At 29.2% G+C, this 13663-nt stretch overlaps 1 protein-coding gene across 2 annotated transcripts in view; it reads left to right on the top strand.

Moving 5' to 3' along the window:
* LOC106680352 (uncharacterized) overlaps window positions 1-13570 on the top strand; it is a 20138-nt gene extending 6568 nt beyond the window's left edge. For both annotated transcript variants that reach the window (XM_014419986.2, XM_014419985.2), the window contains exons 2-5: window positions 7431-7592; window positions 8730-8967; window positions 9804-10097; window positions 11627-13570. In XM_014419986.2, coding sequence (XP_014275472.1) covers window positions 7431-7592; window positions 8730-8967; window positions 9804-10097; window positions 11627-11841 — 909 coding nt within the window. In that variant the 3' untranslated portion in view covers window positions 11842-13570. The remainder of the gene's footprint in view (window positions 1-7430; window positions 7593-8729; window positions 8968-9803; window positions 10098-11626) is intronic.
* Window positions 13571-13663: the final 93 nt, after the last annotated feature.

The following is a 13663-nucleotide window of genomic DNA, read 5'->3' as shown; positions in this document are numbered from 1 at the left end:
GCCGGACAAACTCTTCTTCCCTTGGAGAGAGTATATTATATACTTATATAAGTATATAATATACTTATAATAAATATTTTGATAAATATATAGACAACAAATTTCCGTTTATATAGTACCACTTATTATTACTATCAGAGACACAGGAGGCACACACCCAATAAGCAATCATTCTGTATGGCAGAACTAGAAAGAGAGAGGGGACATAGAGACAGGTGTGAAGACAAAAGCCACGACCTAGCCTTACTCCTTGGAGCAATATAAATAATGTGTCTCACTATTCTTAGCTTTCAAGGACCGACTCCACTCGTCCGATTATTTTCCATATTCTATTTATTATTCCCTTGTTATAACGCATAATTTATTTATTTTAATAAAAACATATCGAATGTATATCTCTATGATAAGCTTTCAAATAGAGAGAAAGACATAAGAGTGGAACATTGGTTTCAATTAGTTTTGTTTATGTTGCTTCTTGATCAAATAAAAACAAACAAGTTGTTTTTAATTTGTTTGTTACACTGTAAAGAATGTCTTTATCTTATTTATCAGAATTATGTCTATATAAATGAGGAGGGGGTGCGTGGAGTCAGTGAAGAACACAAATGAGTAAAAACTTATTTATTAGTGCCAATGTTTCAGTTTTTACATATTTGTGTTCTTCACTGACTCCACGCACCCCCTCCCATCATCCCCTCATTAATATATATGCATCCCACATCAGCTATTAACTCATCATAATTAATTCTATATTTTGATTACCAATGATAAAGATTATTACATATTGAGGGCATACCAGATGTCTAACAATAGAATGTTGCAAGGTAATTTATTTTCCAAATTACAAAATTAAGTCGGTAATATAACGTCAAGAACCCAAACTAGAAACATGTCTTGTATATAATAATCAGATAATGTCAGAATAAAGCATTTACATATAATAATAAAGATAATATGTATTTAAAATATATCCAAATAAAAAAAAGGACATAAAGAAACTGAGAAATGTTATGGCTCTAATAAAATATTATAAATAAATAAAGGATAAATTATATAATATAAATAAACAGTAGGACAGTTAAAAATATTGATTTTTTTTTTAATTGATCAATAATCAATTTATCCTCTATTGCAAGATTAAACAGAAAAATTAAATTAATTTTTATAATTTCTAAAAATCATCATGATTCACAGAAAATATAGCAATATTCTCAAATATTTATGTTTGTTCATATCCTACTCAAAGATTTATTTTTAAATATGTATATTAATAGAAATGTGGAGCTAAATTAGTATCAACTCCAAGAATTCCTCAACTTGGAAAAAAAAATTTTGTTTAACTAAAGTTGGAAAAAAATTAATTTATTAGGATAAAATTTAAAATTATCAATTAGAAAAATTAATCTTTTTAAATTTTATCCCAATAATCTAATTTTTTATCTTTATGAACAATTGATAAATTACCTAAGTTCAACCGAAAGCTATGTTACTTCTCCATTCTTCTACTTAAATGAAAGTATTTCATAAAGGCTTTAATAAATAAAATTTGTATAATGTTACTAATTGAAACCAAATACGTAATAAGGAAAGAACCGACTTTTTTTTAAAATTGTTATTTATAAAAATATCAATGATTTTTCAAGAATTTTCATTTCTCAACAAAATCCCTAGGCTTTATCTATATCTTAGTATCATGGGCATAGGCAGATGGAAGGAGTGGGGCCCCCTCTAGATTTTTGGGACCCAAGAAAAAAAAAAGAAAGAAAGTAGTGAACTTATTTGATACACAGTCGTTTCTAGAAACATTCTATAATTAGGGAGGTAATGGCGGGGAAAGATGGTGGCTTCCAAAAAATCATCAGAGATAAGAAGTACAAAACTGGCTTATATTTTCATTGTGTGAGCCATAGGTTAAACCTAGTTGTTAATGATTTAAATTCAGTTGTTCCACTTTCAATAATTTATTGTGATTACGGATAATAAAAATTCAAAAAGTAATGAAGGCCTGCTCTCCCCTTCGCAAAATCCTGCCTACGCCCATGCTTAGTATAGATATGAAAATCAAAATCTGGACCACAACCCATGAAGGGTCAAGGGTTCAGTACTTTGTAAGGAAGTACTGTTTCTTAAATAACGGTTATAAAAGGAGGTGTAGTATAGATATATAAAACTTTATTATATTTATATGTAATGCAGTTCTTGGTATTTCCTCCCTTCTACAAAACAAAAAAATATCAATATAGCTCATAAACACAATTTTCTTATTGGATATTTGGATATTATAATAAAATTTGCAATCTATTTAAATTTGATTCAATATTTGTTAAATGTTTAACATAACATTCAATTTAATTGCATAGAATAATAGTGTTTTATAAAAAATTGATTTTTATATTACATTTGATCTATTATTATATCAATCTACTCTGATCTACCTTTTCTTTAGACATGCTATATACAATTTTTAAAAAGATCATTCTCGAAAACTTGAATTCTGACCTTAGACTAGATGCTGCTATATCCTCCAGATTTGTTTATGAATAGAGATCTATTATGACATCAATATTATGAGAGATATATTCAAAGAGGAAATAATTAAGTAAATGAAAGGCAGATAGATTGGTGGAATGGTATCAAAAAAGTTCAAACAAAATCATGTTTACTGTTGCATGCTTAAGATATATTCAATTGTTCTCCACAGTATAAATTCGAAAATAAATGAAAGTATAAATTAATGTACTTACAGTCACCTTTATTAGAAAGCAGTCTATTCTTTCTTGAGTTCACTTTCTACTGAGATCATAACACCCAGCAGATTTGGAATTCTTAACCACAGAGGGAATAAATGAGACGTTGAATTCAAAAGTTGTGTAAGTGAAATCTGAAATTTTGAGTTATTTAAAACATGAATGGAAGTTCAATTAAGTTCCTAGCAAGAAATAGCAGCTTTTTATGTGAAAACCAGTAAATGGCAATTGCATCCCACAATTTGAAAGCATTATAAGTTAATGCATTCAGTAATTAATTAAACAATTATTGTTTTATAAAAATAAATTTTGAAGAAACCACAATGACTTGAACCACTTTTGCTCTCAGAGCCTCAAATAAGAACAAAAAAGTCAGAACAAATGAAAACTATTTTGATAATGAACGCTATTTCTACGTTATCAAACACAAAGTATTCAAATGAAGAAAAATGGTAACTACTGACAGCCGGGAATCGTTTATTAAATTATCTGTAACTTCATTAGCGAGGAGTACTGATTCGCGCCGTCCCACATCCGCAAGACTAGCTCAGTTACGAAATAAAAATACGAATATTCAACGAACATTTATATGCTTTCAAATTTTGTTTTCAGCAAAAAATTACGTTTCAAAAATGTTTGAAATTAATATATAATAAACTACTAAAAAATGCTCACTAATACAGTAGGCATTCAATATTAAATGTTCTGCTAATGCAATCTTTAGATTAATAAATTAGCACAAATTTATCGTTAATAAGTCTATAATTATTTGTTTTCATTCTTATTATTTGTTTTCATTATATTTTTTTATTTAAAGTCTTTGTACTTCTTGACGACCACTACATAATTAACTCAACAATAATTACCACGAAAATAGGAATTTAGGCCTAAATTATTACCTGAACAACAGGTATATACTTAAGTTTAATAAACTTCTGAATACTTATGAAAGGAATTATTCTATCTTTCATATAAGAATACAAGCGAAGTATTGTTTTTTGATATTACAAAAAGGTGTATCTATTTAGATGCATATCACAGACAATTTAGACATATCAACAAACTTTCATTAATATGATTCTTCTTTTAACACCTATATTTTATTTTAATGATTCAATAGCTCGATTAAATAAGATTATTTTTTTAAGTTCTCCTTATGTTATCCTTCCCTCGAGTTTATTCAACTACAGTCGGTCCCAATATGCGCTGAGCAGAAATTATATTTAAACATAGGAGTATGTCGTTGGCCAGGACTAATGTAAATTTATCTAACAACTGGTTTCATCTAGTATTGTTGTCTTGGCAGCAGAATTCTTTGTTGTAAATGTAATACTAAACATCCGGTATAAGATTGAGAATTCCATTTTGCGCCTATGCTTTTATTATGACCCATCTTTAATAAAATGTTAGTTGCCGCATGTATTCCAAAGATCACACGGTAAATTGGGATTACTTTCTCTACTGGGATCTTCCTCCACCGTCACAAAGTTATGCGCAAATAGCTGATAGCACTACTATCAAGTATATCCTTTTAGTACGAACCCAAAGTTAGACGATGATAGTGGATGCGATAGCTTTCACTAACATCGTCGCCGTGTTATCTCACGGTGAAAAATGTAAAATCGATTCATCCGTCCACGAGATATTAATGGAAAAGAAAATCTAAAGTCAGATATTTTTCTAACTAATTTTCAAGTTAGTCTACCTCTTAATAGTCGGAAAATCGTTTAAACCACGAAAATCTATCAACCCTTCCACAATCTTTCAACGGAAGTGCGAAAGAAAACTATAAAAGAGTACACTTATTGCCCTTTTAGTCTACCACTAAGCAGAAATCACATCCCTTCAACCACGAAAATCCATTAACCCTTTCACGAGATATAAGAGGAAAAACTAATGAAACACTGAATTTGTTCATACTCGTTTCCCATTTACCCTTACTGTAAATATTTGAAAAACATTATTTTTTTCACAACTAATGAAAAGTTACTAATGCCACTTTCATTGGGCTCATATATGGCTGTAATAAAGTGGTATGTCATTTATTCATAATTCAAAGTAAATACAATATTGAAGAATTGAACCCTACTTACTTGTATCATAAATCTTAGACCTGATGAATAGTTATTATTACTTGAAGATGTGATGACCCAGATGTTTAGGTGTGGGTCACAGACTGCCTGGTTCACTACATTGTAGGTTCCATTCCCTCCTGGGGTATTCAGTATTAATTTTAGGCAGCCCAAAAAAATGAATCTTCCCATTCTCACTCTGGGGCTGTATATGTCTTTGATGGACAAGCAAGAAACAAAAATACTTTGAACTCTTTAAATATAAATTTCCAACCCACTTCACAAATGATGATGCATCATCTGAATTAAAAATATATATCATATCAAGAAGATTTGATTAACATAGTTGGTTATGTTTACAAAGTATTATAAGAAATTTAAATGTTATAATGCTCAGACGTTGAATGTATCCTAATTATTGTGAACAAAGCATATCATTGAGTTTTATTCAGAATCTAAATCTATTACCTATGAGATAGGGTGAATTACATAATCTTACAATTGTTATTTTGTTATGTCTTCATTATTGCTATATTATGTAAATTTATATGAATTCTCTAGCATGATTGGCTATACTTTTCTACTTTTATTTGAGACAGTAAATAATTATTTAGCATGGACTGAAACTGCTTTACTTGTTGCCAGTGGGCAAAACCGCATGAATTTATGAATGTTATTGATTTCAGCCAAATGTTCCTTGTGACTAATAATTAAGTAGGTTCAGAAGACATGTTCTGACCTGCAATGCTCACAACCTTTTTTAATGTTATCTCTAGAGTTGATAGGAGTATTCAGGAATTGTTTTAATTAAAAACATCATAATTTAAAATAATTATCAGTCTTGTCCCCAGTGACCAGGATGCCAAATGCAAAAAAATATTAAAAATGTTTCTCTTACTCCAACTTAAAATAAACAATTTTTGCCAATACATGGGTTAGCATTCATTTTTTTTCTATTTTCCTAACAAGAGAATACCCTCTCTTAGTACCAAAAATCATATCAAATGTACATACAGTAGCTCAACTAAAATGTATACCTACTCCTAAACACAAACATTTCAACCTTATTTTATTCCCCCAGATTATTAAAGGTATTTAATAAATTACTAACTTTTGAATGCATAAAAATATTAATCTAATGAAATATGTCTCAAAGTCAAAATGATGCATCTCTTTTGTCTAATTTAAAACTGAAAAAACAATACTGCGAATCAAATCATGTAGCAACCACAGGTATCATTATGTTATGAAAAAATATTACTTAATGATTATTTACTTCTTTGTAAGTTCTGAAACATTTTTAGAAAATCCCAAATCTCATGTAAAACCATTCAACTCTATGTTATCCCTAATGTCCTAATTCATTTCCAATTTTAAAATTTCTTAAATCTAGCCAGAACAGTCACATTAATATAACATGACTTTATATGTGATAAAATATATTTTGTTGGTACATCCCAAGGTGAGACATGAGTCTGCTACAGCATTTACAGTCAGTTTCCCAAAACAATTAACCCTGCATTCCAATTTCAGGCATCATGCAGAATCCTAGCATTTTGATTCTAGTTCTGTAAATCTTCTAATTAAATACCTTTCATGCGATTATTATTGAATTCATCCTTATGACATCACTAGAAATTATGTTCAAAATAGTTCTCCACTGTAATCTATCTAGAAAGAGAATGCGAGTAAATGGGAGGGATATAGTACTCCGATGGACCAACAGTTGAAAGAGCACCTCTTTCACTCTTTAGCCTCAAAGTTGTCTATGGTTTCTAACCCCAACTTCTAAAATAATCCATGCAATTTTTCAAATGTAGTAATTCAAGGCTGTAGCCATAGCATTATAAAGTCAGAAACAGTTCCGGATTGAATTCGGCTGATGGGGTTGAAATTTATTTTTATAAACTGTTTTTTTAGATTAGATTAAATAATTTCTTGAGCATAATTAGGCAACGTGATAGAGGGATTAGCAAGAAAACCTGTCTTACAGTGATGGCTGTGTTAATAGCATCGTTATTTTTATAGAATTTATTTGGGAATTTTAATCTTACTAATTGTTTGTTTTTCAATACATAAAAATCATGTTGGCACACATTGGAACATCATATGACCCTACATTTGGTGTTTCCTTTTTGACTATATCTGCAAGCACTTCTCTTTGACTTTATCCATTGTTTATTTTTAATACATTCATAATCCTTAAAGAAACAAAAGTAATCCAACCAATTTTTGTTAAAAACTCCCCTAAAATCTATTATTAATATCTATTTTTAAGGGATTAAAACTTATTCAACTGTAGATTATCCTGTTAATTACAATACTTTTATTTATAAAAATTTACAATGGGTTAGGCAAATCTGACATCAATGGCGATCCATTACCTTTCATTTTATTTACAAAAATTCACTAGGGGTTAGGCAAATCTGGCATCAATGGCGATCCATTACCTTTCATGTACCTCTGATTGTTTATTAACAATGCTTAAGAATGCTATCCTGCAAAATAAAAACTAACAATGAAATATTATAATAAATATGAAATATCATGATATATGATATATTTGAGTGATATATATTATAAATAATAAATAAAATTTATTTTTGACTAGGTGAGCTTCAGCGATGTGGGAGGATATGCCAACCGAACTCGAAAGCCAATCTCCCTTCTTCCAGTTCCCAAAGCTGAGATATCCCAGTTGAAGATGCTTGATAAAGACTGCTTCATAATACCTGTTGCCAGTCTAGACAGATTTTTACCAGCTGGGGTACCTGTAAGTAAAATTTCAATTTTTTTTTTTTTTTTATTTGAACAGAAATGATAGATTGGAATTTCTTAATATATATATTCTTAATAAGAAGTTTAAAGAAAATGATTTATGAGTTTCTTTCTTATTTTGCTTTTGTTCAGAAAAGGAAATGAAAATGGCTTCATTCTTAAAAGATTAAATTTATCACCAATTAGATCAAGAAACTAGTAATAAATGGATTTAAAGCACTCTCTTATGGTTAGCCAGCTACTTAATTAGTTTAATTAGCTAGTTAGCCAGTTTTATTACATCTAATTTGATGGAACCTTTTATGAATCAATTGGTTTCCCTCTCTATAATTTCATAGCAACTACTAAAGTTTTTTTATTTGGTCTTTAATTCTTAGTGTACATTTAAAATAAGAATCTCTAGTGGCTCAACATTTCCATTATGTAAAAATACCTCTTCAGTCCAACAGTATTTTAAGTTTTCGAGCAATAAGGCACTGGGTAATTATATTGTCAAGATGGGGTAGGTATTGTCACCTGTTGGTTTCCAGGATAATTAACTGGCTAACAAGTCATAGTGCGACCTACCAACTACTATGTGAACTACTACCACTACTAATCCTCATCCTACTTTAACATCGAAATTCAGTAAGGGAATTATCTCTCAAACTCTACCTGTAATTGAACTTCTAGGAAGCAACATGTAAAACTGGAGGAATGGAAGGAGAATCCAGCCCCATATATTCAGTACAGTAAACATACTTCGACATGGTTAAACCAACTGCATCATATTTTTTCAGATTCAGCCCAAATTCATATCTGCAATGATCCTCATTTTCCCCATTTCAATAATAGACATTCTTCCTTTGGCCTACATTCTTGGCATGAGCTGTGAATGTCTGGGCAAAGTTTCATTGGCAGGATTTTGAACTTATAGGGGTGAAATGCTCTGAGGCATCTTTTTCATTCTATGAACTTAATTCTCCCTTAATCCAGGAAGTACAAAGAGTCGGAAAACAGAGTTCTGATGAGGTATGTAAAGATTAAGAGCATTGCCATAGTTTTCGAGACTTTCTTTTCCAATTTCAGTCCAAAGTTACTTTTTTTCTGTCATAAACTCATATTTTTTTATTATTATTTATTATTTTCACAGATGCCATTGTTAGACAATGATGCTGAAAGAAGCCTGAGTGTCCTTGAAGTTGATGATCCGAAGATTTGCATTGTGATCCACCTTATGACCCAGATGGAACCCTTGGAGCCAATACTTGAGTCTCCACTCACTTTGCCATATATTAAACAAAAAATGGTAGCTTCTGACCTTCTCTCGGAAATTGGTTGCACAAGAACAGCAGCTGAAGGAATGCTTCTATGTAACCTAGAAAAGAATGGTAATCCTATTTATGTTATACCTACTACATTACCAGTAATGATTAGAATAACTATTCATCTGTTTATATTAAATTATTAGTTATTTTGATATGTAGTAAAATCATCTCTTTAAAAGATTTTAAAACAAAATTCGCATTCCACATAATGTCACTATTACATTCACTCAGATTTTTTGTTCTAATATCGATAATTTTAAAAATATACTGAGATATTTTTTCTAAATGGATGATAACCTGATAGTAAAAAAATTTGTTATTTATTTAAACCTAATTTAATTATTCGACTAATAGTATCAAATAAATGAACTCCTGGAAAAATCCTGTCTTCTTGAACCCTTTCAAATTGGCTTTTGGTTCAATTCTACAAAGTTCAAATGACTTTACATCCACTTTTGCACATTCTAAACAAAATATTCAATTTTCTATTATAATGACTAATTATTTTAAAAAATTGACTTTTAAATGTATTTAACACTTAAAAAAAAAGGAAGAGGTTCTCGATTTGACATATATAATTAATGCACTTATTTATCACTATTATTGCAGGTGGAACATTCGCTACAGAATCATTAATTTCTTTTTATTAAGACATTAATCTTAATAATAATAATGAACAACTAAGCCTGAATTAGATCAAAGATGATACAGTGTATTATTTTTTCCATTTAATTATTTGTGGTTTTTTCTGAATTTATTCAACCCATTTGAAATTTTAATTTTTAAAATGTATCACTTTTTTTTCTTTACTAATTTTACATAAAGAAATCTGATAATATAGTATACAAGTAGTTTTTAAGTACTTTAGCCCTCTTTAACTTATTTTTTTGTGGTTTTAGCTGAATTTCCATTCATAGCTTATTACGTTATAAATAAGGCAACCACAGATCCAGCAGAATTCTTTCATAACTGTCGAGCAGCTTCTCTCCGTAAATTCGATCCGAGAACAATGCGCTACACTGCAGTTCACACTTTTGACTTATTTAATGAAGTAGCAACAATAGCAAGGCCACCTTTGGATCCCACTTCTAAGAAGCCTTCTTCTCCTTCAACCGGATTCATTGTGTCTCTTTACAAAGTTTTTGAAGGAGATGATGGGGAAAAATTTGAAAAAAATTGGCTTTACTGGACAGGTATTAAAATAGTATATCCTACTATTTTTGTATTAATATTGTGTTTATATTTATAACTTTTTTTTTACTTGTTTTATATAATTAGTTAATTCCATTGAAGAAGGGATATAATTTTAGTCAACATTCTGAATGTTGGCTGAATCAATTGCAGCCAAAAAATAATTTGTGTGTTCAGAATAAAAAGTAGTCACCCATAGGCGATCACTTCTAACCTTGTTTTTTTTTTTAAGAATTCATCTATTTAACGTTACGATTCTGAGTGGACTTAAATCATTTGGAATAAAAGGCTTAAGTGTTTTGTGAATCAAACATATGTCTCCATTTTTATACACAGGAATGCACTGGACAGAGATAACTCCTTTGGCCTAGGATTGTGACAAATTTATATCACTTCCTTATGATCACTAACATTATTTAGAATTTCCTTAGCTCTAACATTCACAATAATATTACTAATCTAATTTGAGAGTATGAAACAGCTCCCTTTCCCATCATAAGAATATAAGTTGTAAAAATAAAAACATGAGAATTGAAAATAAAGGGTGTTTTCCCTCTCTATTAACTTCTCATAAAAAGAATACATTCATACAAAGATCTTTCATAATGTTTTAAGGTCCAAAATTTATGAATCATAGTGGGAAATCCATTTCTCATATATTTAAATATTACATTACTGTCTCTAATTATTTCTTTCAGCCAACTCAGACCATCATCTCCTCAAATATAATATAAGGAGGGTCCTTCTTGGAAAAGTAGGCTGTTTAAATGTGCATTCTGAGACACTTTACTAAATTATTTAACAGTTAAAAGCTTTCAGCTAGCACTAAAACAAAAGTTAAAGTAACAATAAAACAGTTTTAACAATAATACCTCATAAAATATGTGCTGAAAAATCTTTCTTGAGGCCCTCCCAAATGGTTCTCGTGAAATACTGATTTGAAACCACTCTTTTACGAAGACTATTTTATTTAAGGTACCATTTTTATAGCAAGAACTTAAATTTTTTTAAAAAGAAACTTTGGAATATATTTGTGGTAGAAATTTTTATATCCATGAAGGTAGTGGGGGTATCGAAATATATAATTTGTAACATTATAAAGCATAAACATTATATTGTATATGTGAATGAAATGTTATAAAAATAGTTTTAGGTAACTTAAAATAGGGCCGTTTGTTCCCAAGAGAGTTAAGGCAGCCTCCTTACTGCAGTAACGCCTGTTCAAACCTAGCGTGGGAGTTTTCTTTTGTTTTGTGGCGGTCTCACGAAATATAAATTTGATCCGCTACTATGGTCATAATAGGTAGGTTGCCTGTAAATAACGCTGTCATGTCAGAAATGGCCAGGAAGGGGATCATCAAAAAATATAAATAAATAAATGTGAATTAAAATAGGGAGGTTTAGAATTTCTGTTATAATCTTAGTTTGGTAATTACTTATAATTAATAGGCAATTTCCTTTTCAATCAATTATAATTTGAACACAATTAAGAGTTAATGAACTTTTTTCAGTAGTAATTATTCATGTTCAGGTGCAAGAATGATTTATAGAGCATTACCCAAATCTGTTGGACTGCGAAGAATTACACTGCACAAATCAGCCTCCAACGGAGATAAACTTTATTTGTTGATTGTAGAATGCTCCAACTTCTTGGAACAACTAAATGCTGCAGCAGCCCTTATACCAGCCTTAAGAGCGAGGCTTTGTGGATATACTGGTCTCTATAAAACATCTGCAGTCTTCTGACCAAATTTTTACACAACAGACAACTTACAAAAGAAAGGCTAATCTATAAGTGAAATAACTGTAATGTAGGATCAACTGTAATACATGCAATGTTCTGTGATATACATATATGATTTTTCATCCTAACATATCAGCAATATATTCTTTCTTTTTTATCATTTTCATTGTTTAAGAAAAAATTATGTTGATTAATACTCCTTTTATCTTTTATTGTTAAAAAATAATTCTTTATCTAAATCTGAACTTTTGTAGCCCTTACATAAGTAAATATTAAAAGTAACACAATTGCTTCTGTCATTTAATAGTGGGAATCATTTTCAGTTTGTTATCTTAGCACAACTCTTCCACACAATATTTATTATAACTTATCACATTTTTTTCTCTTTTTTAAGCACATTAGATGAATTAATATAGAGAAACATTTTATTATAATGTATTTAGAATAATTAGTTAAGAACTAGATTTAAAAATAATCGTTACCTTCTAAATTAAACCACTTTCAAAAATTCATATTATACTATAATGTTCAAATAGTGCTGTGATCATATAGATTTAATATGTTATCCCCATTTTTTTTTAATTTTCAAATATTTATCTAATTAAAATTTCAAATTCTCATTCAATTCTTTTTGCATAGGAATACCTCATAAATGCATATCAATATATTAACTATGAAGTCTTCCTTTTAAGAAACTTGATATCTTTGCATAATAGTATTATGTACTTCATATACATACTATGTATGTTTAAAATTTTTTCGTATTTTCTAAATGAATTTTCTTAGTTTAGATAGGTTATTGTAAAATAACTGTTTGAATTAATAAGTAATATTATCAGCCTATGAAATAATGACTATTTTAGAAATATTATCAATTGAAAAAACTAAAATAATTTAAAAGCTAGCTATACAAGAACGGATATTCCAGATAAGTAGGTCCATGGATTGAGCCAGCAGGTTTTTCTGCAGATGAAATCAGTGAATTTCAGAACCTTGGCCTCAAAGTAGTTGGCCACAAACGTACCTGTAGGTTTCCACAAAAATTCGTGGCTTGTCTAAAATATCCGTTTGTGTATAGACATATATAGTTTGATAACTACAATCTAATCATCATTACTGCTCAATCTTTATCAGTAAATGGTTATCAACATACGCTTGTTAGTGCCAATGACCAAAAGCTTTGTAAGAAAGTGGAAAGAACATTCCTCATCAATTTAAAATTTATTAAAAATAAAAGCTTTAAATGACAACTAACATCAATTAAATAAAAAACTTATCTATTAGTTACCAGCCAATATAGCTTGTATTTCTAAATAGCAATAATAATTATATTTCTATTTTAATGAATACAAAATTGTTAATCAACAATAAGAAAAAACTATAAAGAGGTATTTGAGATGCTTATAACATCTTTGTATTTTCCTACAGGAAAATTATAACGGAGATCAAAACAATTTTAATTTTTTATAAAATGTATCATTTTGTATATGCTGCGTCTACCAGAATATGACCAACTCATTTTCTTTTTCTTAAATCTTCCAGGAATTTTAAAGTTTTTTTCTTTTTTCAATGCAATATACACACTGATTTGAAATTATATAAATGAAAGTTTAAAAATGATAAGTCTGTTACTAAATTATATGTACAAAATTTAATACAAATCAGTTGAAACATTATATAATTTTAAAACAAAGTGTATTTCTTGAAAAAGTGTTCAATCAACTTTTTTTTTATGATTCCAATAAAACCATATAATTTATAATTATAAATGTTTTTGTATGAAATGTTTTCTAATAAATAGTTATAGTTGTTGTAATTCTTCTT

This window comes from Halyomorpha halys, unplaced genomic scaffold (assembly GCF_000696795.3).
Source record: "Halyomorpha halys isolate HHAL.00 unplaced genomic scaffold, Hhal_1.1 Scaffold257.1, whole genome shotgun sequence".
Taxonomy (NCBI): Eukaryota; Metazoa; Arthropoda; class Insecta; order Hemiptera; family Pentatomidae; genus Halyomorpha; species Halyomorpha halys.
Note: the sequence above shows the minus strand (reverse complement) of the source record. Positions and strands in the feature narration are given on the sequence as shown.